At 44.0% G+C, this 27,587-nt stretch overlaps 1 protein-coding gene across 4 annotated transcripts; it reads right to left on the bottom strand.

The window, feature by feature from the left end:
* Nucleotides 1-26,704, bottom strand: usp3 (ubiquitin specific peptidase 3). 4 transcript variants are annotated; one of them, XR_003878053.1, is made up of 15 exons: nucleotides 26,171-26,703; nucleotides 22,153-22,213; nucleotides 21,814-21,951; nucleotides 21,397-21,480; nucleotides 16,385-16,466; nucleotides 14,764-14,846; nucleotides 13,801-13,914; nucleotides 11,583-11,696; nucleotides 9,125-9,343; nucleotides 6,283-6,389; nucleotides 6,093-6,173; nucleotides 3,788-4,020; nucleotides 1,252-1,319; nucleotides 135-504; nucleotides 1-92 (listed from the first exon to the last, which is right to left on the bottom strand). XR_003878053.1 is itself a non-coding variant. In XM_029751990.1 (14 exons), the coding sequence occupies exons 1-14, from the start codon at nucleotides 26,259-26,261 to the stop codon at nucleotides 330-332; spliced, it is 1,650 nt and encodes a 549-aa protein (XP_029607850.1). In that variant the 5' UTR covers nucleotides 26,262-26,703; the 3' UTR covers nucleotides 1-329. The 4 variants fall into 4 exon arrangements, 3 of the variants coding, with proteins under 3 accessions (XP_029607850.1, XP_029607852.1, XP_029607851.1); XM_029751990.1 differs by having other exon boundaries at nucleotides 1-504; XM_029751992.1 differs by lacking the exon at nucleotides 1,252-1,319 and having other exon boundaries at nucleotides 1-504; nucleotides 26,171-26,704.
* Between the last annotated feature and the right edge of the window lie 883 nt (nucleotides 26,705-27,587).

The following is a 27,587-nucleotide window of genomic DNA, read 5'->3' as shown; positions in this document are numbered from 1 at the left end:
TTTTATACAGAACTCAAATATCAAGCAGCAATTTGGTTTTATAGAAATTCTGATTAAATCGATGTCTGACACAAAGACTTAGCCTCCCGCACCTAGCCTCCCGCACCTAGCCTCCCACACCTAGCCTCCCACACCTAGCCTCCCACACTTAGATTAAAGAAAGGTGCTTTAAGGACATGATTCAGGCTGAGAGGAAAAGGTTTTGTCCTGGTGAAGATGAGGTAGGCCTAGTCTGGGGTCGGGAGCAGCCTGAAGCCGGGTTCGGGAGCAGCCTGAAGCCGGGTTCGGGAGCAGCCTGAAGCCGGGTTCGGGAGCAGCCTGAAGTCGGGTTAAAGCCTGCCGTCAGTCTCTGGCGTGGTTTTGTCAGGTCTCTCTGTGTAGAAAAGAATGTAAGCCTTGGCTTTAACCACCGTCTCCTCCTCAGCCAGAGTCACGGTGCTGTCGTTGAAGTGGTACCAGCGACCGTCCCGTTTGCCGTACGCTGTGTAATGTCCCGATCCAACTCTGTCAACACAATTAAAACCACATTTTAAAGACACTAAAATGGAAGAAAACAGAGTGAAACAGGGTCGGACCTACTAGTAATGGAGGGGTTGCTAAAGTTACATAAAATCGGGATATTTGTTACAATATATCGACAATATCGCAATATTATTTTGCAGCTAGTTAGCTGTACCAAAACGTCAGTATTTTTCCTTTAAAGTTTGTTCTCCATCTTTTTAAAAATAGGGAGCAAATTTGTTTACAGCACTTCCATGACTGATCAAAACTCATGTTCGTCAGTGCTCTCTCTTGTCCGTCTGCATTGTATCGTGAGGTCCCTGGCAATTCCCAACCCTTACGCGGTACCTGGACTTTAAGCAAAGCGGATGCTCATTTCCTGTTCTCAAAAACGTTTTTTTTTCCCCCCCAATGAACATGACCCTGATGGCTGCCTTTATGCAACGATCGGCTAGTTAACTCTGTAACACGTTCAGTTGGCTCATCAGGCAGGAACACCAACATGAGGGAACTACGGAGTGGTGTAACTTGGAAAAACATCTTGCAACATTGGCTGCGTTTACACAGGCAGGACAATTCTGATCAGTTTTCCCCCCTAATTGGTCTTTTGACCAATCAGATAAGAGCTGAAAAAGATCCGATTATGATTGGTCAAAATACCAATTATTGGAAGAAAAAAAATAAATATCAGAATTAGGCCGCCTGTGTAAACAGCCAATGTAACCCGGTTGAGAAAGGATCGGTACTCACCCTGACCCATGATGCACCACCACAGCCACCAGGTCATACAGCCACCGGTCAGGCAACGCCTCCTCCGGCTGCTCAAACACAACAAAACATTTCTGAAGCCTTGAGTCTTTGATAAAAGGCTTTTTTGAGACTCGTTTCACAGACAAATTAAAAAAAAAAATCACATCCAATGGAGATTCCTAGTGTTTGGAGAATCACCCCACCCCATGTCCAGTCCTCTGAGATGGTACGTAGGGTCAGGTGTCACCTGTAGTAAGTACCCCTCCACACAGAGGGAACAACTCTACATAGGGTCAGGGGTTTAGGGTTAAAGGCTTTGCCAGCAGCATTTACAACCCCGCATCTCACTGCTGGCTTGCGGCCGAAGAAGAAGAGGGAAACGGGCATGCCCGTCTGTCTCTGTGCTGCTTAAAGAACTGATTTGACCACGGAAAGATGACTCAACACAACGGTATCCGTTTTGGGGACTCAGGGGACTCGTCTGAAGTCGGTAAACGCTGATGTGCTAACTTCTGGTCTGTAGCGTTCGAACCGTTTGGGGCTACGCACTAATATGACCCCATTGCGGAAAGATGAGACTCTTGAACACGGTGCACACCGTTCTTTTCTACAACCCCCACAAGTGTCACAGGACTCGTCTGAGGGTAAAAGGTATCATTTAAAAAATAAATAAATGAATGGAAGTATGAAGGTCGTTTTTGTGTCCAAAAAATAAGGGGTTAAATGTACAGTTGTGGCCAAAAGTTTTGAGAATGACACAAATATACATTTTCACAAAGTTTGCTGCCTCAGTTTGTATGATGGCAATTTGCATATACTCCAGAATGTTACGAAGTGATCAGATGAATTGCAAAGTCCCTCTTTGCCATGCAAATGAACTGAATCCCCAAAAAAACATTTCCACTGCATTTCAGCCCTGCCACAAAAGGACCAGCTGACATCATGTCAGTGATTCTCTCGTTAACACAGGTGTGAGTGTTGACGAGGACAAGGCTGGAAATCACTCTGTCATGCTGATTGAGTTCGAATAACAGACTAAAAGCTTCAAAAGGAGGGTTCTTCCTCTGTCAAACATGGTTACCTGCAAGGAAACACGTGCCGTCATCATTGCTTTGCACAAAAAGGGCTTCACAGGCAAGGATATTGCTGCCAGTAAGATTGCACCTAAATCAACCATTTATCGGATCATCAAGAACTTCAAGGAGAGCGGTTCAATTGTTGTGAAGAAGGCTTCAGGGCGCCCAAGAAAGTCCAGCAAGCGCCAGGACCGTCTCCTAAAGTTGATTCAGCTGCGGGATCGGGGCACCACCAGTACAGAGCTTTCTCAGGAATGGTAGCAGGCAGGTGCGAGTGCATCTACACGCACAGTGAGACGAAGACTTTTGGAGGATGGCCTGGTCAAGAAGGGCAGCAAAGAAGCCACTTCTCTCCAGGAAAAACATCAGGGACAGACATATTCTGCAAAAGGTACAGGGATTGGACTGCTAAGGACTGGGGTAAAGTCATTTTCTCTGATGAATCCCCTTTCCGATTGTTTGGGGCATCTGGAAAAAAGCTTGTCCGGAGAAGACAAGGTGAGCGCTACCATCAGTCCTGTGTCATGCCAACATGTGGGGTTGCCTTTTCCAGCATGATGGAGCACCTTGCCATAAGGCAAAAGTGATAACTAAGTGGCTCGGGGAACAAAACATCAATATTTTGGGTCCATGGCCAGGAAACTCCCCAGACCTTAATCCCATTGAGAACTTCTGGTCAATCCTCAAGAGGTGGGTGGACAAACAAAAACCCACAAATTCTGACAAACTCCAAGCATTGATTATGCAAGAATGGGCTGCCATCAGTCAGGATGAGGCCCAGAAGTTAATTGACAGCATGCCAGGGTGGATTGCAGAGGTATTGAAAAAGGGTCAACACTGCAAATATTGACTCTTTGCATCAACTTCATGTAATTGTCAATAAAAGCCTTAAACACTTATGAAATGCTTGTAATTATACTTTCAGTATTCCATAGTAACATTTGACAAAAATATCTAAAGACACTGAAGCAGCAAACTTTGTGGAAATTAATATTTGTCATTCTCCAAAAACCCACTTCCTGAGGTTTCTATCCACCTCGTAGACACTTCGAAACCTTAGGATTAATTATTGTATTGATACCTTAAGGGGTCCTAAAATTCTAAATAAAATAGGTCCATGGTATGACCATTTTAAAATAGGTCCATAGTATGACCATTTTAAAATAGGTCCATAGTATGACCATTTTAAAATAGGTCCATATGTTGGCTCTGGATAAGAGCGTCTGCTAAATGACTAAAATGTATTAACCCATTTTTACATGTACATTTTTAGTCATTTAGCAGACGCTCTTATCCAGAGCGACTTACAGTAGTGAATGCATACATTTCATTTCATGCATTTTTTTTTGTATTGCCCCCCCCCCGTGAGAATCGAACCCACAACCCTGGCGTTGCAAACACCATGCTCTACCAACTGAGCCACAGGGGAAGACCTCGAAGGTTTAAGGGTTAGTGGTCACCTGCAGTAAATAGCCTCTCATGTCCAGGCCTCGTAGAGGGAACTCGACATAGGTGGTTACTTTGTTCCTCAGGTAGGACGTCCAGTGGAACCTCTTCAGGTGCAGACACAACACCTTGGGCAGCTTCTGGACCCAGAACTTCTTGGTGGATTTCTGTCTCTTCTTACACCTATGGCACATATAGAGCTCTGTCTGGTCTAGCTCCTCCAGGTCAGTGAAGCTACACAGGCAGTCTGAAGAAGAGCAGGGACAGAGAGAGATGTCGTGGGTTACACTACGCCAGAAAGTACAGGTGCAGTGATCTGTGACCTGCTCTGACAGCTGGTGCTTAAAGCTAGTGAGGGAGATATGAGTCTCCAGCTTCAGAGATGTAGTGGGTTACACTAAACCAGAAAGGATTCAAACCTGACATGGCTTGAGTCAATAAGTATTCAGCCCCTTTGTTATGGCAAGCCATAAGTACAGCAGTAAACATTTGCTTAACAAGTCACATATAAGTTGCATGGACTCACTGTGTTCAATAGTGTTTAACATGATTTATGAATGACTACCTCATCTCTGTACCCCCACACATACAGCTAATTGTAAGGTCCCTTAGTCGAGCAGTGAATTTCAAACACAGATTGAACAACAAAGGTCACCGATTGGTAAATGGGTATAAAAATATCTCCCTGGAGAGGAGGGAAGCCACTCAGAGATTTCACCATGAGGCCAATGGTGACTTTAAAACAGTTAGAGTTTGTAGTTACTCCACAATACTAACCTAAATGACAGAGTGAAAAGAAGGAAGCCTGTACAGAATACAAATATTCCAAAAACACGCATTCTGTTTGCAGTAACGCACTAAAGTAAAACTGCAAAAACTGTGGCAAAGAAACTAACTTTATGTATTTTATACAAAGTGTTATGTTTGGGGCAAATCCAACAACATCACTGAGTACCACTTCAAATTTTTAATCATGGTGGTGGCTGCATCATGTTATGGGTATGCTTGTCATCATTAAGGACAAGGGAGATTTTTAGGTCAAAAAAGTATCTATATCCACAGTAAAACAAGTCCTATATTGACATAACCTGAAAGGCCGCTCAGCAAGGAAGAAGCCACTGCTCCAAAACCACCATAAAAAAAAAGCCAGACTACGGTTTGCAACTGCACATAGGGACAAAGATCGTACTTTTTGGAGGAATGTCCTCTGGTCTGATGAAACAAAAATAGAACCGTTTGGTCATAATGACCATCGTTATGTTTGGAGGAAAAAGGGGGAGGCTTGCAAGCCGAAGAACACCATCCCAACCGTGAAGCATGGGGGTGGCAGCATCAAGTTGTGGGGGTGCTTTGCTGCATGAGGGACTGGTGCACTTCACAAAATAGATGGCATCAGGAGGCAGGAAAATTATGTGGCTAAATTGAATCAACATCTCAAGACATCAGTCAGGAAGTTAAAGCTTGTTCACAAATGGGTCTTCCAAATGGACAATGACCCCAAGCATACTTCCAAAGTTGTGGCAAAATGGCTTAAGGACAACAAAGTCAAGGTATTGGAGTCGCCATCACAAAGCCCTGACCTCAATCCTATAGATAATTTGTGGGCATAATTGAAAAAGTGTGTGCGAGCAAAGAGGCCTACAAACCTGACTCAGTTACACCAGCTCTGTCAGGAGGAACGGGCCAAAATTCACCTAACTTATTGTGGGAAGCTTGTGAAAGGCTCCCCGAAACATTTGACCCAAGTTAAACAATTTAAAGGCAATGCTACCAAATACTAATGTATGTAAACTCCTGACCGACTGGGAATCTCTCTCTCTCCCCCCCTCCCCCCCTCTCCGAAGCTACGTATAAAAGGCAGTCTGATGACCTACGAGACAGACAACACGCATTACGACCTACGAGACAGAGAACACGCATTATGACCTACGAGACAGAGAACACGCATTATGACCTACCGAGACAGAGAACACGCATTATGACCTACGAGACAGACAACACGCATTATGACCTACAGACAACACGCATTATGACCTACGAGACTGAGCGTATTAAACTACACCTATAAATTTGTTTACATCCTCCACTGTTCAATAGAAATTAACTCATCTTGTATGGGTAGTAACATATAGAGAGTGTGTGATACGCCCAGTCTACTCTGCAGTAATATGTTCTGTATCTACAACAGAACAGGTGCAGGCAGTCTGACAACTAACAGGAGAACAGAGCTACAGTTGAGTACATTAGGGCGTCGCGACGGGGTACAGTAGGGAGTCGCCGGGGTACAGTCGGGCATCGCCGGGGTACAGTCGAACTCACCTCGTAACGTGCAGGTAGGACCAGGCTCTTGGTCCTTGGTTCTCTTGTGTCTGAACTGACTGGGAATATCCAGGGACAGATCTGGGAGGGCAGGGAACATTTGGAAATTTATGTTAACTTCCTGATTTGACCGAATAGAAATGGAAATTCAACCCCGGCCATGGGTGAACTGATAGTGGACGTGACTTACCAAGGAAAGGGTCAAACTTTCTAGACTCGGTCCCACAGATCAGGCAGTTGACTTCATTCTGCAAAACGCCACCAAAGATAGACGTGACCACAGTAGAAGTGCCGTTTCTGAAAAGACCGCAACAGAGCAGACTTCAGAGTAGCCACTTCAGCAAGCGTCTTTTAAACGTGGTAGTAGAAATACATGTTCCTTTCAACGGTATTGATGTCGAAAACAGAGGCTCTATCACACACACACACACACACGACAGCTGCATTCAGCTCGACGACTCAACAGAATGTCTCCTTTTATTTGAGGGTATTTTCCATCTCTGTTTTAGCGTTTAGAAATCAAAGTAATTTATGCATCTATTCCCCCCCCATAAGTATTTGGACAAATTCAGTCAAGTTTTTTTTATTATTTTGGTCCCATATTACGTAAACGCAACGACTACATCAGGGTTCCCCAACTGGTGGCCCGTGGGCCAACTTTAGCCCACAGGTGATTTTATTTGGTCCCCCCAAGTTGTGAGCAAAAAATTATAATGGACATAAGACTAAAAACACCAGTAAATCAGCGCCAAGTGATTTTAAATTTAGGAAATCTGTTCAAAGTAATCCCACACATAAGAGACATATTGTATACGTTTTATATTCCTCTATTTAACTAGGCAAGTCGGTTAAGAACAAATTCTTATTTACAATGACGGCCTACCAAAAGGCCTCCTGCGGGGACAGGATTCAATTCAAATTATAGGACAAGTGATCGTATACAAACGTAAGCAAGGTTTGAAATTATGTTTTAGTCAAATATTATATCTGTCTGGGATTCTTGCGGTTAATTTGCAGTTCAAAAATTAATTGTAATTATGTTCCGGCCCCCTGACCATCTCCTTATAAAAGAGAAGATAAAAGAGAAGATGGACCCGCGGCTGAACGTAGCTGATAACCTGGACTACATCAAACTTCTACATTCGCCGTTTGTTTTGGTTGTGTTTCGGATTATGTTGTGTTCAAAGATAGACACACAAATATGCTGGCGTTGCAAACACCATGCTCTACCAACTGAGCCACAGGGAAGGCCATATCATACCCACAAGACATGCTAACCTCTCACCATTACAATAACAGGGGAGGTTAGCATTTTACATCATACCACCAAGACATGCTAACCTCTCACCATTACAATAACAGGGGAGGTTAGCATTTTATATCATAACCCCCAAGACATGCTAACCTCTCACCATTACAATAACAGGGGAGGTTAGCATTTTATATCATACCCTCCAAGACATGCTAACCTCTCACCATTACAATAACAGGGGAGGTTAGCATTTTATATCATACCCCCCAAGACATGCTAACCTCTCACCATTACAATAACAGGGGAGGTTAGCATTTTACATCATACCCCCCAAGACATGCTAACCTCTCACCATTACAATAACAGGGGAGGTTAGCATTTTATATCATACCCCAAGACATGCTAACCCCTCACCATTACAATAACAGGGGAGGTTAGCATTTTATATCATAACCCCCAAGACATGCTAACCTCTCACCATTACAATAACAGGGGAGGTTAGCATTTTATATCATACCCCCAAGACATGCTAACCTCTCACCATTACAATAACAGGGGAGGTTAGCATTTTATATCATACCACCAAGACATGCTAACCTCTCACCATTACAATAACAGGGGAGGTTAGCATTTTATATCATAACAAGCATTTTTGGTGGTGATTATATTTTTGCCTTAGTAACCTTCTCACTCATTCTTAGTCACGACTCAGTCAGGATGATCTGTAACTACGGTAGAATCCACATTAATGTAGAAGTGTTCAGAAACTTTCTATTCTTATTTACAATAAAAATTACTCCAAAATGACAATACATTATTTACCATTAATTTCTATTGGGCACTAAATAATCTGAATCAAGCAAAACAAACAAATGCATCCAACAAGTTTGTAGAATCACCAGCTTGATGTAGCCATTGCGTGATATGAATATGAAACCAAAATACTAAACTTTTGACTACTTTAATACACTAAGTGAAATTGTCCAAATACTTATGACACCTTTAAAAATGGAGGGGGAGACAAGAAAAAAAAGTACCTTCATTTCTAAACAGTAAAACAGATATGAAAATACCCTCAAATAAAAAGGTGACATTCTATCCTGTCACCTGAAAATGTTTGAGTCCCAGACCTGCTGTTTTCAACTCTCTGGAGACAGCAGGAGCGGTAGAGATACTCTCAATGATCGGCTATGAAAAAGCCAACTGACATTTACTCCTGAGGTGCTGACCTGTTGCACCCTCGACAACTACTGTGATTATTATTATTTGACCCTGCTGGTCATATATGAACATTTGAACATCTTGGCCATGTTCTGTTATAATCTCCACCCGGCACAGCCAGAAGAGGACTGGCCACCCCTCATAGCCTGGTTCCTCTCTAGGTTTCTTCCTAGGTTTTGGCCTTTCTAGGGAGTTTTTCCTAGCCACCGTGCTTCTACACCTGCATTGTTTGCTGTTTGAGGTTTTAGGCTGGGTTTCTGTACATCACTTTGTGACATCGGCTGATGTAAAAAGGGTTTTATAAATACATTTGATTGATTGATTTGATGGAGTATGAAGTCAAAATGAATTTGTTTTACTGTTTAAATAAATAGGTAGGGGAGTGTACATGACTCAGTATGGTTTTGTCTGTCCGAAGCCACCTGCTGTGGTAAACATACATTAGGATGCAGCCTCTCCATCTGAAATCCAGACGTCATGGCCGGGCCAATGTCCCCTGTACACGGAAACACCAGACAGACACTACTTTCCAATCAGACTAGAAAGGAAGTCATCTTACATGCAGCATTTCCCCCCCGTGGAGGGTGGTTTCCCCTCGTCCTGGGGTAACGGGAGCCCGTCTTGTGCCAGAGTAGGGTTGTCTCCTAATACTTTAACAGAATCCGGTGGAATGGTGAGAGCGGGGTGCTTGGCGCCGTTCAGACCGCCCTGTAGTTCTCTATGGAGATGGTCCAACAGGTAGCGCATGAACTCATGAGCATCCTGCTGCTGGTACCCTCTGGACAGAACAACACAGGGGGTCAAGGTCATCAATGTTACCGAGCAACACGGGGGTCATCAATGTTACCGAGCAACACGGGGGTCATCAATGTTACCGAGCAACACGGGGGTCATCAATGTTACCGAGCAACACGGGGGTCATCAATGTTACCGAGCAACACGGGGGTCATCAATGTTACCGAGCAACACGGGGGTCATCAATGTTACCGAGCAACACGGGGGTCATCAATGTTACCGAGCAACACGGGGGTCATCAATGTTACCGAGCAACACGGGGGTCATCAATGTTACCGAGCAACACGGGGGTCATCAATGTTACCGAGCAACACGGGGGTCATCAATGTTACCGAGCAACACGGGGGTCATCAATGTTACCGAGCAACACGGGGGTCATCAATGTTACCGAGCAACACGGGGGTCAAGGGCATCAATGTTACCGAGCAACACGGGGGTCAAGGGCATCAATGTTACCGAGCAACACGGGGGTCAAGGGCATCAATGTTACCGAGCAACACGGGGGTCAAGGACATCAATGTTACCGAGCAACACGGGGGTCAAGGTCATCAATGTTACCGAGCAACACAGGGGTCAAGGTCATCAATGTTACCGAGCAACACAGGGGTCAAGGACATCAATGTTACCGAGCAACACGGGGGTCAAGGACATCAATGTCACCGAGCAACACGGGGGTCAAGGGCATCAATGCTACCGAGCAACACGGGGTCAAGGGCATCAATGTTACCGAGCAACACGGGGTCAAGGGCATCAATGTTACCGAGCAACACGGGGTCAAGGGCATCAATGTTACCGAGCAACACGGGGGTCAAGGATACCAATGTTACCGAGCAACACGGGGGTCATCAATGTTACCGAGCAACACGGGGGTCAAGGACATCAATGTTACCGAGCAACACGGGGGTCAAGGGCATCAATGTTACCGAGCAACACGAGGGGTCAAGGGCATCAATGTTACCGAGCAACACGGGGGTCAAGGGCATCAATGTTACCGAGCAACACGGGGGTCAAGGACATCAATGTTACCGAGCAACACGGGGGTCAAGGTCATCAATGTTACCGAGCAACACAGGGGTCAAGGTCATCAATGTTACCGAGCAACACAGGGGTCAAGGTCATCAATGTTACCGAGCAACACAGGGGTCAAGGTCATCAATGTTACCGAGCAACACAGGGGTCAAGGTCATCAATGTTACCGAGCAACACGGGGTCAAGGACACCAATGTTACCGAGCAACACGGGGTCAAGGACACCAATTTTACCGAGCAACACGGGGGTCAAGGACATCAATGTTACCGAGCAACAACACAGATATGTTTTGAACACGTCTGCGACCCAAATGTTAAGGCTGCTATAGACATGCTGAGGGCAGAGCTAGATCCAATAGAAAATGACACTAACAGATCTATAATAGATGTATTGGATCACCTTCCATCCATCTATTATAGATCTGCTAGTGTTATTTTGGACTGAAGGTGATCCAATAAAATGACACTAACAGATCTATAATAGAAAGACTGAAGGTGATCCAATACAAAATGACACTAACAGATCTATAATAGATGGACTGAAGGTGATCCAATACAAAATGACACCAACAGATCTATAATAGATGGACTGAAGGTGATCCAATACAAAATGACACTAACAGATCTATAATAGATGGACTGAAGGTGATCCAATACAAAATGACACTAACAGATCTATAATAGATGGACTGAAGGTTGTTTCCTTCTTCCCTACCAGCTAATTAAAGTTCTGACAAGCGAGACAAAGTCTGAGGATATTATTCAACCAAAGTAAAAAGGACAGTAATGTTACAAGTAGGAAGTTCAGGTTTCAATAGGTGATAAAACGTGTCATGAAAGGAGTGTGGATATTTGGCCTGGCAAAGCAGGCGCTGAGTGAACGAGAGCTGATAGGAGGATTTTACTCCACTGGTATCGGGAAGAAATTACCTCAATGTCTGAGAATTAAATTCTATCTGACAAGAGACACTCAATTGTTGGGTCTGAAAATACTACAAGACTGCCACAAAGAGAGAGAAGGCGTGTTGATTTAGGACGAGGACCCCACCTGTCTATTTAAATCTTAACAGTTATGATCTGAAAGGCCAACCTGATCTTAGATCAGTTGATTTACGTTCTGATCCCAACATTAAATCCGAGGGGAAAAAGCCCACGGAGCAGACATTACTGAAATGAAGAGGTCTGTCATAGTACCTGAAGCTGGGCATGATTTTCCAGACAACGTAGAACAAAGAGTCGGGGCTGAATGCTGTTGGGCCACCCTGCCACAGATAACACAAGGTCTTCCTTAACTCCTCCACCAAGGACCTGGGAAACAGAGACAAACATAGGACGACTGTCAATACCAGGAAGCTTCAAAATCTCAACTCGTTCAGTTAAACATCCTCTGTGCTGTTGGCTAACTCTAAACCAAATCAGCATATTTATTTGTTTTGGTGCAGAAGTATGTTCTAAATCAAAGATGAATACACAAAGCAAGAATATGTTAGCTACATTAAAAAGCTAAGATAAAACATGTAACCAAAGATTATAGGGTCCCCTAAGAAACGCTTATCAACACTTTGGTTCCTACCCTGTCACAATAAACCCTCCCTGGCATTTAAATTCTTTGTCATGTCAAACACTGTATTCAAAGTGGCCACTATTATATTCTAACTATAGAATTAGAATAAATCATTATATTTCCATTACTCTAACAGTACACACAAGAGTTTTGATCTAAATCACAAGTCTAACATTTGGTTAAAAACAGGCCTATAAATTGTTTGCCCATATCGTGCAGCTCTACATGGCAGTGCAGGGAATGCAGAAACTGAAGTATATAATTATGGGTTGAAGTTGAATTGTATAAAACAATGAGAAAGGAGAAAGACCCATTGAAATCACTTACAATGTACAGTACCAGTCAAAAGTCTGGACACCTACTCATAAGTCCCCTCCTTTACTATTTTCTACATTGTAGAATAGTGAAGCCACCAAAACTAGCTTTGCACACTTGGCATTCTCTCAACCAGCTTCATCAGGTAGTCACCTGGAATGCATTTCAATTAACAGGTGTGCCTTGTTAAAAGTTCATTTGTAGAATTTATTTCCTTCTTAATGCGTTTGAGCCAATCAGTTGTGTTGTGACATGGTAGGAGTGGTATACACAAGATAAGCAAATAAGGCTAAAGACCAAGGCCAAGAAATAGACATTAGATATGTAGGAACTCCTTCAAGACTGTTGGAAAAGCATTCCAGGTGAAGCTGGTTGAGAGAATGCCAAGCTGTCATCAAGGCAAAGGGTGGCTACTTTGAAGAATCTAAAATATATTTTGATTTGTTTAACACTTCTTCGCTTACTACATGATTCCATATGTGTGTTATTTCATAGTTTTGATGTCTTAAATAAAATCTGGAATGAGGTGGTGTCCAAACTTTTGACTGGTACTGTATGTGTTGCCACCCTATTGTCACGCACTACTCATAAAGCACATTACCTTAAATTATTCAAAAACATAAAATAACGTGAAATGTGTATTTTTATACCGTGATATGATATTTTGTCCATATCGCCCAGCCCTATGGTGTATTTTTGACTCTTACATGCGGGTAGATTAAGGCTTTGGCGGCTAAGAAGTCCATTTAACCAGCCACGTTGGCAGATGGTCAGCGGACCACAGTGGGAGCATTTAACCAGCCACGTTGGCAGATGGTCAGGAGACCACAGTGGGAGCATTTAACCAGCCACGTTGGCAGATGGTCAGGGGACCACAGTGGGAGCATTTAACCAGCCACGTTGGCAGATGGTCAGGGGACCACAGTGGGAGCATTTAACCAGCCACGTTGGCAGATGGTCAGCGGACCACAGTGGGAGCATTTAACCAGCCACGTTGGCAGATGGTCAGGGGACCACAGTGGGAGCATTTAACTCGTATTTGTGAATAAAATAGACAAGAATGATCACATTTATAGCAAAATAAATGCTGCGGTAGCTGTTTTCAAAGTATTTCTGCCATTTTGTTAAATAGCTGCTAAATAAAAAAATTAAAAAAATAATAATAATCGCACAAAGAACTATATTCATCCCACCTCGCGCTGCAACACAGCCTGGCTGGGTGCTGAGTGAGAGACTCATTGTTAGAAGGCATAAAAGTTGGTCTAATTTACTCAAAACTAAAGTCTACTAAAGTGAGAGACTGTCCTCACGTTTCTAAGCTACTTAGATTTTTGTTCACAAGCCAGGTTTCTTTTTAACGTCTGAATATCCAACGTCTAGGGAAGAGAAACAGCTACTGGTCGAACTCAGACAGAAAGACAGCTCAAAGCTCAACTGTTATGGTTTTTGGTGTAAATGTTTTATTTTGGCGAGTAAAAAAAAAAGACCAAAAAGTTAGCTTCAGGCCCTGCAAACACACACGTAAGACCTTACACACTGGTGTCCCCCTGGCTGCGGGTGTGGTACATCCGTCGCCCTGCAGTCTTCCCGCTCCGCAGCGCCACCGCTGGCAGCTCCATGAAATAACAGCTGAACTGCTGGATGTTGCTGGAATAGAAACAGCTTCTTAACACCCAGCCCTCTTTCCCCTTTCCCTCACCCCCCAGCCCCCTTTCCCTCAAACCCCCAGCCCCTTTCCCTCACCCCCCCCAGCCCCCTTCCCCTCACCCCCCCCAGCCCCCTTTCCCTCACCCCCCCCCCAGCCCCCTTTCCCTCACCCCCCCCAGCCCCCTTTCCCCCTTCCCCTTTCCCTCACCCCCCCAGCCCCTCACCCTCTTTCCATCACCCTCTTTCCATCACCCCTCACCCCCCAGCCAACATGTAGTCTATAGTGGACAATGTATAGATAATTACTGAAACTTTGCCAAATTGGCTCAGACCACTGAGCCAGGCAGTAGGCCGCCCGCGACTACAGACCACTGAGCCAGGCAGTAGGCCGCCCGCGACTACAGACCACTGAGCCAGGCAGTAGGCCGCCCGCGACTACAGACCACTGAGCCAGGCAGTAGGCCGCCCGCGACTACAGACCACTGAGCCAGGCAGTAGGCCGCCCGCGACTACAGACCACTGAGCCAGACAGTAGGCCGCCCGCGACTACAGACCACTGAGCCAGACAGTAGGCCGCCCGCGACTACAGACCACTGAGCCAGACAGTAGGCCGCCCGCGACTACAGACCACTGAGCCAGACAGTAGGCCGCCCGCGACTACAGACCACTGAGCCAGACAGTAGGCCGCCCGCGACTACAGACCACTGAGCCAGACAGTAGGCCGCCCACACATCAGAACCAGAGCCTTAAAGCCACACAGATCACCTGAGTTCCAAGGGACCATAATTGGCCTTGGCTCACCTGAGACTCACCTAAGCCTAACCACAACTCAGCCGTGAGAGGACTTACCTGAGAGACTGCAGGATGGCGTTCATAAAGCATGTGTTGCCTAGGTTACGTAATCCCATGGCAGAGAGAGCGGAGGCCCCACCCTGAGAGGGAGAGAGAGACAGGGGGGGAGAGAGACAGGGGGGGAGAGAGACAGGGGGGGAGAGAGACAGGGGGGGAGAGAGACAGGGGGGGAGAGAGAGAGACCATAGCTGAGCCAATATCAAGCAACAGTGCAGGGAAACTACCATTAGATTAATCTATTACAAGTGTTACAGAAGTTGGGGCAAGTAGTCTGGTAATCAAGTAATGAGAAAACCAAGACAGCTAGTCTGGGAAAGATTTGTCAGGAAATATTCACAAGCATGTCTATTAGTTTGAGGGGGAAAATAAGCTGAAGTTTAATTACAAAGAGTGCAGACTGAAAGATGGATCTGTACAGCTTTTTAACAGTTGACAGCCTAGTCGACCTTGACAGGCGCTGGGCAGTAAAGAGCACTAGTGACAGACAGCCCCCATTTGATAGGCTATGAATATGGCTTAGTCTTTCATTGGTTAATGACTACATGGCTTCTCCAAACAATGAATGTTGTACCCATCTCATCCCAAAAACATTGACTCAAGATTAGCCAAAAAGCACCTGGATGATCATTAAAACTCTAGGAAGAATATTCTATGGACAGATGAGTCAAAAGTATAACTTTTCGGATGGTGGTAGGGGGATGGTTTGGGGATGCTTTGCTGCCTCAGGACCTGGACGATTTGCCTTTAATAGAAGGAACCATGGATTCTGCTCTGTATCGGAGAATGTCAAGCCATCGGGCTGTGAGCTGATGCTGAAGCCAGCTGGGTCATGCAGCAAGACAATGATCCAAAACACAATTAAGTCCAAATGAAAAATGGTTAAGAAGCAACACATTTCAAGTTTAGGAACGGCTTAGTCAAAGTCCAGACCGAATCCCTGTAGAGATGTTGTGGCAGGACTTGAAACGAGCAGTTCATGATTGAAAACCCACAAATGTCTGAGTTAAAGCAGTTCTGCATGGAAGAGCGGGCCACAATGCCTCCGCAGCGCCGTGAGAGACTGATCAACTACTACAGGAAGTGTTTAGTTGGAGTCATTACAGCTAAAAGGTGGAACAACCAGTTATTGAGTGTAAAGGGGGCAATTACCTTTTTTTACACAGGGGCATTGGGTGCTGCAATTACTTTTTCATTAATATAAATATGTAATTGTTGTGTTATTTGTTCACTATTCTAATATCAGGTTTTAGTTGAAGACCTGATAACATTCACTAATCAACAATAAGCAAAAGTAGAGAAAATTATAAAAGGGGGCAATACTTTTTCCCCTAACATATGGAATTATTTTAAGGACAAACCAAGGATCATTTAGCTATTTGATTTTGAATTTTAAGACCCCTTGAAGAACCCCAAAAATATATAGATTTTTAAATGATTATTTGGCCCCACTGCCATTAGCCCATAGAAACACATTGCATAACAGATTCACTACATCCTACAAAATAAATCTAAAGGAAGTTTGTTCTGAAGTGTCTGTCCTTTATCTGAGAGATAGAAGATCAGGAAACATGTATTTTCTTACATCTGGCAAATAAAAATCAAATTGTGGAACACTTACATTGTCCTTCAACAGTTTACTGGTAGGAGAGTTGCTTTCCAGAAGTTTCCTCTTCGTCCGTCTGTCAACAGCCAGCGGAGAGCTGTAGGTGATAAATGACATTCAGTCTCAACTAACAAAAGCACAGCGTTATAATTAAGCAATAAGGCCCGAGGGGTTATGGTCAATATACCACGGCTAAGGCCTGTTCTTAAGCACGACTCAACGCGGAGTGCCTGGATACAGCCGTGGTTTATTGGCCACATACCACAACCCCCCCCCCCTCCTAAATACCCCCCAGCCTTCAGATGGGAGTAAACAGTACGTCCTAAATGCCCTTCAGATGGGAGTAAACAGTACTTCCTAAATGCCCTTCAGATGGGAGTAAACAGTACGTCCTAAATGCCCTTCAGATGGGAGTAAACAGTACGTCCTAAATGCCCTTCAGATGGGAGTAAACAGTACTTCCTAAATGCCCTTCAGATGGGAGTAAACAGTACTTCCTAAATGCCCCCAGCCTTCAGATGGGAGTAAACAGTACTTCCTAAATGCCCCCCAGCCTTCAGCCGGTCCAGAACTGCACCAAAAATATATCCAAAAGGTGTCGGGTCCTTGCTTATTGAGGTGTAGCCTACAGTGTTGCCTGAAATATAATTTTATGAATGCCCTGATCTACAGTATCTCACAAAAGTGAGTACACCCCTCATATTTTTGTATATATTTGAGTATATCTTTTCATGTGACAACACTGAAGAAATGACACTTTGCTACAATGTAAAGTAGTGAGTGTACAGCTTGTATAACAGTGTAAATTAGCTGTCCTCTCAAAATAAGATTTACGTCATTTAGCAGACGCTCTTATCCAGAGCGACTTACAAATTGGTGCATTTGCCTTATGATATCCAGTGGAACAACCACTTTACAATAGTACATCTATATCTTTTTTGGGGGGGGGGTTAGAAGGATTACTTTATCCTATCCCAGGTATTCCTTAAAGAGGTGGGGTTTCAGGTGTCTCCGGAAGGTGGTGATTGACTCCGCTGTCCTGGCATCGTGAGGGAGCTTGTTCCACCATTGGGGTGCCAGAGCAGCGAACAGTTTTGACTGGGCTGAGCGGGAGATGTGCTTCCTCAGAGGTAGGGAGGCGAGCAGGCCAGAGGTGGATGAACGCAGTGCCCTTCTTTGGGTGTAGGGACTGATCAGAGCCTGTTTGTAAAACACCAACAACAGAGGTAGGGGGGCCAGCAGGCCCGAGGTGGATGAACCATGTCCATCCATGTGTTAGACCCACCGTTTTGTAAAAACAGGCCTTTGCATTTCTTTATAAGTCCTGATTCCTTTGACTAATCAATTTGGCTGTTTAAAGCTCTGAATATATTCAGCTACCCAACTTTATCAGGAGTTAACGCGAGCCAATCTGCAATGTGTTTACACAGCGGGAAACGCATAAGTATTGTCAAAATACAGATACAAACTGGAATCCACTGATCATGACAAATGGGGTGAAAAGTCCTGGACAACAGTTGTGATTGTCCATTCCATATTGTCCATTTTACTTTGACCTGTTCTGTTTTTAGGATTTGTTGCTTTGTTAACATGACAGCTAATGTTTTATTTGAATGAGCTCCATTTAGGGTCGGCTATTTGATCTGAGAAACCAGGATGATGGTAAAAAAAGTGTCCGTCTCATTACATTGTCCTCCATTTTATCTCCAGCCTGTTTTGCTACAGAAAAGGCCACATCCTCTTTCTACCGTTTCCTCCATCTGCTACATCACTCATGTTAAATCCATGTTATGGAGCGTTGTTGGAGCGTCACAGCGCTGAGTCTCTCCACCGGCAGCCTGGAGAGGTGCGCTGGGAACGGACAAGCTAAATATTTAGCGACCCTGCCTTTGGCAAAACTGGCCACTGTTTATCACAGTGGCATCAACGATCACCTAAAAAAGCCCATATGCCATTGGTTGAGAGAAATTGTCATCGTTTTTGGGGCAGAATTACGTGAGGTTTTAGGTTCTCGTCTCCTAACTCCGCCACATTGTTCTCAACACCAATATGCTGGTAAACTTTGCTATTTACGCACAGAGCAACATGGTCCAGGAAAAGGCGGCAATCGAAAAGCGCAGAGCAGGAATGCAAACTGGTGAGAGCTCAAAAGGGTGACAATTATTTTTTGGGCTGAAACATGAAAAATAAATCCCTGCTAGTGGGGATAAAAAAAAAAAATATCCGCTTTAAAATGCTAATTTATAGGTTTTATCTAATTAAAACAACCAAAGAATATGACCAGTCTCTTTGTGAAATAAAAAGCGGTTAATGTGAACCTAACCCAGAGTAAGAGTTACTTCCGTCCCTCTCCTCGCCCCTACCTGGGCTCGAACCAGGGACCCTCCGCACACGTCCACTACAGTCCCCCTCGAAGCATCGTTCCCCATCGCTCCACACGGTAACAGAGGAAGGGAAACCACGTCAAGGTCTCAGAGCGAGTGACGTCACAGATTGAACGACTACTAGTGCGCACGGCTAACTAGCTAGCCGTTTCACACCGGTTACATAAGGAAAGAAATCCAATGTTATTTGTTTCCTGGACTTTACTGCAAATGACACTCAAGTCTTGAGAAAAAAACAATCCACTAATATTGCAGTTACCGTGACAGCCTTTACAATAATAGAACGTCTGTTACCGTGACAACCTTTACAATAATAGAACGCCTGTTACCGTGACAGCCTTTACAATAATAGAACGCCTGTTACCGTGACAGCCTTTACAATAATAGAACGCCTGTTGCCGTGACAGCCTTTACAATAATAGAACGCCTGTTACCGTGACAGCCATTACAATAATAGAACGCCTGTTACCATGACAACCTTTATAATAGAACGCTTGTTACCACGACAGCCTTTACAATAATAGAACGCCTGTTACCGTGACAGCCTTTATAATAGAACGCTTGTTACCATGACAACCGTTATAATAGAATGGTGACCACATGTTTAAATATTGCACTTGGGGAAAAAAAACAACTTAAAGTAGAAATAAAATGAAACATTATATTTTTGTTCTATTATAGAGGCCACTATAGTAGACATCTACCAAGTGCACAAGGCTACATGTGTCCAAAATAATGTTCACTTGATCATTGAATCCACTTGTTTAACGAGTATGCACAAAAACACAAGAAGAAGAAGGAGCGTAACATTACATTTAAACTACTCAATCAGTAGGAGGGAAGTCTCTAGTCAGGTATCGTTTCTGACGTCGCTATGCGCAGGATTACTGAGAGGTAAGAGTCAGTAAGGGGTGATCTGTGTCTTGACTTGTTATATTTCATCACTGAAAATGTCTGTTCACATACATAGGTTGACCCAAACATCTTCTGAGCATGACTCCTAATCTTCGGAAAGTTTTTGTTCATCGAGAGATGCATAGAACCTCGTCAGTGAACATTGTTCTGAATATTTCTCCAATCACTGCATCAGACTGAAGATGGATAAGCTCAGGTTGCAGGTGAGTGGGAGCGTTGTCCACATTGAAGGTGAACTCAGGTTGCAGGTGAGTGGGAGCGTTGTCCACATTGAAGGTGAACTCAGGTTGCAGGTGAGTGGGAGCGTTGTCCACATTGAAGGTGAACTCAGGTTGCAGGTGAGTGGGAGCGTTGTCCACATTGAAGGTGAAAGGAAAGGAAACCAGCAGCACGATTACGCAATAAAGAAATAGTTTGATGTCCACTCTTGCTGGAACACTTTCCTTGTCTACTTTCCTTCTTAGAAATATATATTTTTTAATTTCTAGCGAGATACTATTTGTAACTGACGTGTGAGTCAGCCTGTCAGCCGCCGTCTGTCCTCGTGCAGTTATTTATACGTGCCTTCAAAAATAAAAATGTCCCACAAGCGATGGGAGTTAAATCATTACACAAAGGCCGGTATTCGTGATTGGCCCGAGCCCGTTGGGGAGTTGCCCGTTGGGGAGTTGCAGCGATGAGCCAAGGTTGAAAAAGTGGGTTGAAAAAAAGAAAATGCATGAATGTGATCTGAGATCAGATCTGCCTGAATCACATTGTTTCCCCATTTTGAATTCAAAAACAGAGAATTTCGCTGAAAGGGGACTAGTTTGGATCCTTGGTACTGCTGTGTTTCAGAACAGCGACCGCGGTACACAACTAGGGAGAAGGTCCATTTTGTTATTTAAATATCATTTTTATTAGTGTTGAACCATTGTTCTTACATAATATAACCATATACAATTTCAGCAGCACATGTGTAAGAATTACATTTACTTAGACTGATGGACTCTGCCATCCCACACAGCCTCCACAATGGATCAGTCCACTCAGACAGGAGCCACTCAGACAGGAGCCACTCAGACAGGAGCCACTCAGACAGGAGCCACTCAGACAGGAGCCACTCAGACAGGAGCCACTCAGACAGGAGCCACTCAGACAGGAGCCACTCAGACAGGAGCCACTCAGACAGGAGCCACTCAGACAGGAGCCACTCAGACAGGAGCCACTCAGACAGGAGCCACTCAGACAGGAGCCACTCAGACAGGAGCCACTCAGACAGGAGCCACTCAGACAGGAGCCACTCAGACAGGAGCCACTCAGACAGGAGCCACTCAGACAGGAGCCACTCAGACAGGAGCCACTCAGACAGGAGCCACTCAGACAGGAGCCACTCAGACAGGAGCCACTCAGACAGGAGCCACTCAGACAGGAGCCACTCAGACAGGAGCCACTCAGACAGGAGCCACTCAGACAGGAGCCACTCAGACAGGAGCCACTCAGACAGGTGTCTTGAACACCATGATATTTTAACTCTTATTTCTGGGGTGAAATAGGAGTTAAAAACCCAAAACCCTAATTGCAATACAAATTAGGGTTTTGCTTGGACAAATTCAGTCAGGTCCCTCCACATTCTGTTCAATTTGCCCCCATTTGGTTTTTAGTGAAAACACCCCAAGTTGGCAAACAGTGGCAAATGACACAAAAGACATTGTAGAGTAATCCTGCTAGCTGCTTATGAATACTCACTTCTCCAGAATCCGTAGATGTTCTCTCACCTTCTGCACGTGTCCTAGCTTGGTGTCGTTCACTACAAAGTCATCACACCTGTAACTACAGAGAGAGACAGAGAGAGATCAACGCCCCACCTGTAACTACAGAGAGACAGGACTGGCTGTACGCAGTAGAGTCACTATGACGTAATAAGTAGACAAGGGTCAAGATGTTTCTGAATCCTGTGTCACAGTTCTTCTCAGGTGAAGTCACTAGTCTAGCGAACACAGCTATCAAGCCAGGTGGTCCATACAGACCAGGAGGTCCCCTCACCAGTCCATACAGACCAGGAGGTCCCCTCACCAGTCCATACAGACCAGGAGGTCCACTCACCAGTCCATACAGACCAGGAGGTCCACTCACCAGTCCATACAGACCAGGAGGTCCACTCACCAGAAGAGACTGTAGCTGCTACAGTCCATACAGACCAGGTGCTGAGCATTCTTCTCCGACTCCTCACATCTCTTCTGACCACCACTTCCTGTCACCTGACTGTCCTCGTAGTGCTGCTTAGCATGAGCATTCACATACCTGGAGAGAAAAAGGTTGCCTGCATTAAACACAACACATGCACTCAACTACAGTTTTGCATAGGTTAATAAGGCAATATCACTTTCGCAACAGTCACGTGGACCTCCATGCACATCTAAAAGCTGGAATGGGAATCCTGTTAAAATAGATTTACCAACTATCTACTGCATGTAGCTACAATGATTGCATGTCAATACTAACCTCCCACAATGCACATTGAGACAGGTGAGACATACCCAGGGACTTTTGTTTGACCTGCAAACTAGAGAAGAAGAAGAGACATTAGACGCTATGTAACTTTAGGACATTCAAAACCTTTCTTCGCCGTATGTAAGGTTCTCAGAGGTTACATTTGGCTCCGTGTGAACAAGTCGTACACCCAGTTATTTCCCAGTGTGCATTTTGTACACTCGCTTCTAAATCCCCACGATGCCTATTAAAGTAGAGTAGTGGAGATTTACATCGTTTCAATTAATAAGACGAGCTGCCCAGTGACGCGAGCCTACCAGATGAGCTAAATACCTTTTATGCTCGCGTCGAGGCAAGCAACACTGAAGCATGCATGAGAGCACCCGCTGTTCTGGATGAATGTGTGATAACGCTCTCGGTAGCCGATGTGAGCAAGACCTTTAAACAGGTCAACATTCACTAAAGCCGCAGGGCCAGACGGATTACCAGAGCGTGTACTCAAAGCATGCGCTGACCAACTGTCAAGTGTTTTCACTGACATTTTCAACCTCTCCCTGACTGAGTCTGTAATACCTACATGTTTCAAGCAGACCACCATAGTCCCTGTGCCCAAGGAAGCGAAGGTAACCTTCCTAATGATTTCCGCCCAATAGCACTCACGTCGGTAACCATAGTGCTTTGAAAGGCTGGTCATGGATGGCTCACAACACCATTATTCCAGAAACCCTAGACCCACTCCAATTTGCTTACCGCCCCAACAGATGCATAGATGACAATCTCTATTGCACTCCACACTGCCCTTTCACACATAAACAAAAGGAACACCTACGTGAGAATGCTGTTCATTGACTACAGCTCAGTGTTCAACACCATAGTGCCCACGAAGCTCATCACTAAGCTAAGGACCCTGGGACTAAACACCTCCCTCTGCAACTGGATCCTGGACTTCCTGACGGGCTGCCCCCAGGTGGTGAGGGTAGGTAACACATCCGCCACGCTGATCCTCAACACTGGAGCCCCTCAGGGATGTGTACTTAGTCCCCTCCAGTACTCTTTGTTCACCCACGACTGCGTGGCCAACACACAACTCCAACACCATCATTAAGTTCACTGATGACAACAGTGGTAGGCCTGATCACCGACAACAATGAGAGGAGGGTTAGAAGGATTACTATATCCTATCCCAGGTATTCCTTAAAGAGGTGGGGTTTTAGGTGTCTCTTATCCAGAGAGACTAACAGGAGCGATTTGGGTGAAGTGCCTTGCTCAAGGGCACAGACAGACTTTTCACCTAGTGGGCTTGGGGAGTCGAACCAAATTAAAAATCACTTGGAGCTGATTGGTGTTTTTACAGTTTTTTTTATGTCCAACAATAAAAATTCAACTTAGGGGGGGGGGGGGCTCCTGATTGGCGCAGCGGTCTAAGGCACTGCATCACCACAGAGCTGGGTTCGATCCCAGGCTGTGTAGCAGCAGGCCACGACCCGGAGACCCATGAGGCGGCGCACAATTGACCCAGCGTCGTCCAGGTTAGGGAAGGGTGGGAATGTCCTTGTCCCATCGCACTCTAGCAACTTCTTGTGGCGGGCCGGGCGCATGCACACTGACGTCGGTCGCCAACTGTGCGGTGTTTCCTCCGACACATTGGTGCGGCTGGCTTCCGGGTTAAGAGAGCAGTGTGTCAAGAAGCAGTGCGGCTTGGTTGGGGTCGTGTTTCGGAGGACGCATGGCTCTCGACCTTCGCCTCTCCCGAGTCCGTACGAGAGTTGCAGCGATGGAACAATTGGATATCACGAAATCGTGGAGAAAAAGTTCCAAAGAATAAAATACTTGGGGGGGGGGGGGGGGGGGGGGAGGCTAAATAAAAACACCCGCGGGTCAAAAGATACCAGTATGGTTCTCTACACATCTCATTTTTTACACAAATGTATTTACATCCCTGTTAGGGAGCATTTTATCCTTTTCCAAGATAATCCATCCACCTGACAGGTGTGGCATATCAAGAAGCAGATTAAATAGGCATTATCATTACGCAGGTGCACCTTCTGCTGGGGACAATAAAAGGCCACTCTAAAACGTGAAGTTTTAGAGTGGAAACTCTTTTAGAGTGGAAAATCCATTTTCAAAGGCCTTTGGTTTGACAAGGGTATTAATTTTGTAGGTGATTTGGTAAACAACACTGGGGAGTTTTTACCGTTTGATGAGTTCATTGGTTAATGGCAGGTTAATATTACTGTAGAGAATATATGAAGGTTTGCAAAGCAATTCCACTTCTTTCACGTGGACTTAAGAACCCTTTGTTATGAGGTTCTTCTCTCTTTTCCAAGATTACAAATTAATGACTTTAATCTTTTGGATAAAAATAAAAATGCAACATTAAGTGGATACGATTGGTAGTTAAGTAATTTTTGGTGATTATAATTCAATATATTGCTATGGAAGTGACCAGCCCATGCTATGGTCAAAAGCGACTACCTTTTACCTTACTTGTCCAGTTATCCCAAAAGTTAAAGAAACTAATTTTTTTTATATTTTCTACCCTGTAAATGATTTCTTGCACAAAAGATTCCATTTTGACAAAATTCCTTGTTTTTTCTGTTCCTCTGATTCAGAATCTATAGAGAATTAATTTTTTTCATGCCACCATTCTAGTAAACTATGGATTGAAATTCATGAATGGTTGTGTACAAAATCTCCAGAATTACCTATGATGATGTTTTACGGCATTATGCTTATCTTTGTAATTGTGATCATAACTATTTTTAACATTATATTCACAAATGTAAATGGGGTGGAAAAATTCCTTATTTTGTAGGTTTTTTTTCTCATTTGAACTGTTACAATTTTATAAAACCCTCAAACTTGTGAAACTTAAGTTGGAAAAATTATGACAAGTCACGTCTTTGAATATCTGTTAATGTCTCATGTCTTTGTTACATTAATGATGTCCTGAATTATTATTTCATTGTATTCACAGGAATATCCTTGTATTGATGTGTAATATTGTTATTATTGTTGCAATAATAAAAAATAAAAACTTAAACATGAGATATGTCCATGTGGGAACACCAACCCTAACAATGTGTGTAGTAATTTAAACATTGTCAGATTAGAACAAGCGATGCTTGTTAATGTTTAAAACTAGTGTCCGGGCTTTTAACACCACAACTCTACCAGTCAGAAGATACAATCCAAGACGGAACTAAACCAAGATAAAGCACGGCATGTCGTTTCCAATGGGAGCAAATGAGTCATAGTGGGGGAAAAAACAAACAAGGAAGTGGGCAGAGCTAAGCACAAGATAGCGAGATCCTATTGGCGAGTTCTAGAATAAATCTGCATATTTCCGTTTGGGAACGCCTACTCTGAAGTGTGCAATAACTCAATTCGACCTTTCCACTCTTAAACAACACGATTTTAAAAGTTGGCAAAGGGTAAAGTACAAAACTTCATCCACTCTGTTCATAATATATTTTAGTTTTTGGGAAAAGAGAAAACTGTATTGAGATCAAACGTTTCAGCGACGATAAAAATGTGCAAAACGTCAGCAAAACTCCCATCTAGTTCCATCTTCCTCTCACTACCATATGTCTGTGAAGCGGCTTCACATTTTATACATCCGATGAAAATATCTGTGTCATTATTCTCTGTGTGATACTATCGTTAAATGTTGAGTGTTAATGTTAAAACTAGCTTCGGTCAGAAGATACTATCGTCAATGAATGGGGTAGCACATTCACACACACCATGAAAATAGATGAGTCACCATCAAGTTGGTTTCATTATAGAAATATCTGAATATACTTAAAATCAATTAAAGTGTATCGCATAGCGTTGGTGCAAAATGTGTTAATTTTTTTTTTTTTTAAACAAGGTTTGCGGGGCAAATAACTTCGCAAATCAAGAAACAACCAGGGAAACTGTAGAAAAACAAGTCTAGTCAAGACAAGTAGTAGCTATCAGGTGGCTAGTTAGCTAACTAAATGTGTTTGTTATGTTAGCTATCAGAATGAAATGTATACTAACTCACCGCTGCAACACCAGGAGGACGGGGGACCGTGGGGGAAGCTTGAGGTATCTATGGTAATGCAAACATTGGAATTCAAATGAGGGCACTCCATCAAAACTAGACTGGCTAGCTAGCTAACGTCTCCAAGTTTTAGCAGTGTTGTTGCACCGTTAGCTAGCTAACGTCTCCAAGTTTGAGCAGTGTTGTTGCGCTAGCTAGCTAGCTAACGTCTCCAAGTTTTAGCAGTGTTGTTGCGCTAGCTAGCTAACGTCTCCAAGTTTTAGCAGTGTTGTTGCACCGCTAGCTAACGTAGCTAGCTTTGAGCGAAAGCAAGCTTATTAGCTGTTGTGTCGTGATTTAAAAAAATTGTTGCTTAATTAGCTAGCTAACCGACCATATTATAGATAGTTGTATTAATTGATCTTAATTTGAGACCACTTAGATGCGAGCCACGTTCAAAATACAAAAGAAACCTAACACGTCCAACAACAACAAAAAAGTGTAAAGGACTTGAACCGCTGGCTCCAAAAACATTTAAGAGAATTGGGAGGAAATGACGTAAGGAGCTAAACCAACTCGGGTTGTTATTGGTTAACCACAGTGTCCATCAACATCTCACTTCCTCTCACTGGCTCCAGTGTGGACCTCCCTATTATTGGAAGGGTTTTATTGTCCAAAGCAGAGGGTTCTGTCACGTTTTGTCTACCCTGCTCTATCCTGAAACCAGCAAGGATATCAACAAAACTTTCCTAGACTTTATATGGAAAAATAAACTACACAAACTTGTGAAGTACTATATTTCATTGATATCAACAATACCTTTTAAAGTAAACTTGGATAAAATATGTTTAACTCTGAATCTTTATGGTACTTCATTCTTTGTCATTAAAAAATATATATATATATATATATATTTTAAATTTTCCTTGTCAATTTTCTAAAATTGGGTGGTCTTACATTTGTGTGGAAGTGCAACTATTCTCTAGCAAAATTACCCATCAAACTGTCCAAATTTCATGAACAAGCCCTTTTAGCCTGTAAACTATGTTATGTCCACAACTTCTCCCCACACAAGGCACTTCTGTGGAACAACAAAGATATTGAGGTTAAAAACAGGTCTTTGTTCTTCCCTAAGTGGTTTGAAAGAAATATATTTCTGCTTGATTTATTTGATAAAGAAGGAAATATACTTTAGCAATAAGGCCCGAGGAGGTGTGGCATATGGCCAATATACTATAGCCTAATAGATGCCTTAATTGTTTTCTACCAACAGGAAAGAACGGTTAGTACAGCATGCCAAACTGACCCCTGGGTGGCAGAGTGTTGCTGTGCTGCGGTGGAGAAGAGGTCCACTGGGACCATCAGTAAAGAGCTCAGGGCCCAGTTAGACTGCACTCAGGGCCCAGCTAGACTGCGCTCAGGGCCCAGCTAGACTGCG

This window comes from Salmo trutta, chromosome 4, assembly GCF_901001165.1.
Source record: "Salmo trutta chromosome 4, fSalTru1.1, whole genome shotgun sequence".
NCBI lineage: Eukaryota > Metazoa > Chordata > Actinopteri > Salmoniformes > Salmonidae > Salmo > Salmo trutta.
The sequence above is the reverse complement of the archived record's forward strand: the minus strand, read 5'-3'. Positions and strand labels throughout refer to the sequence as shown.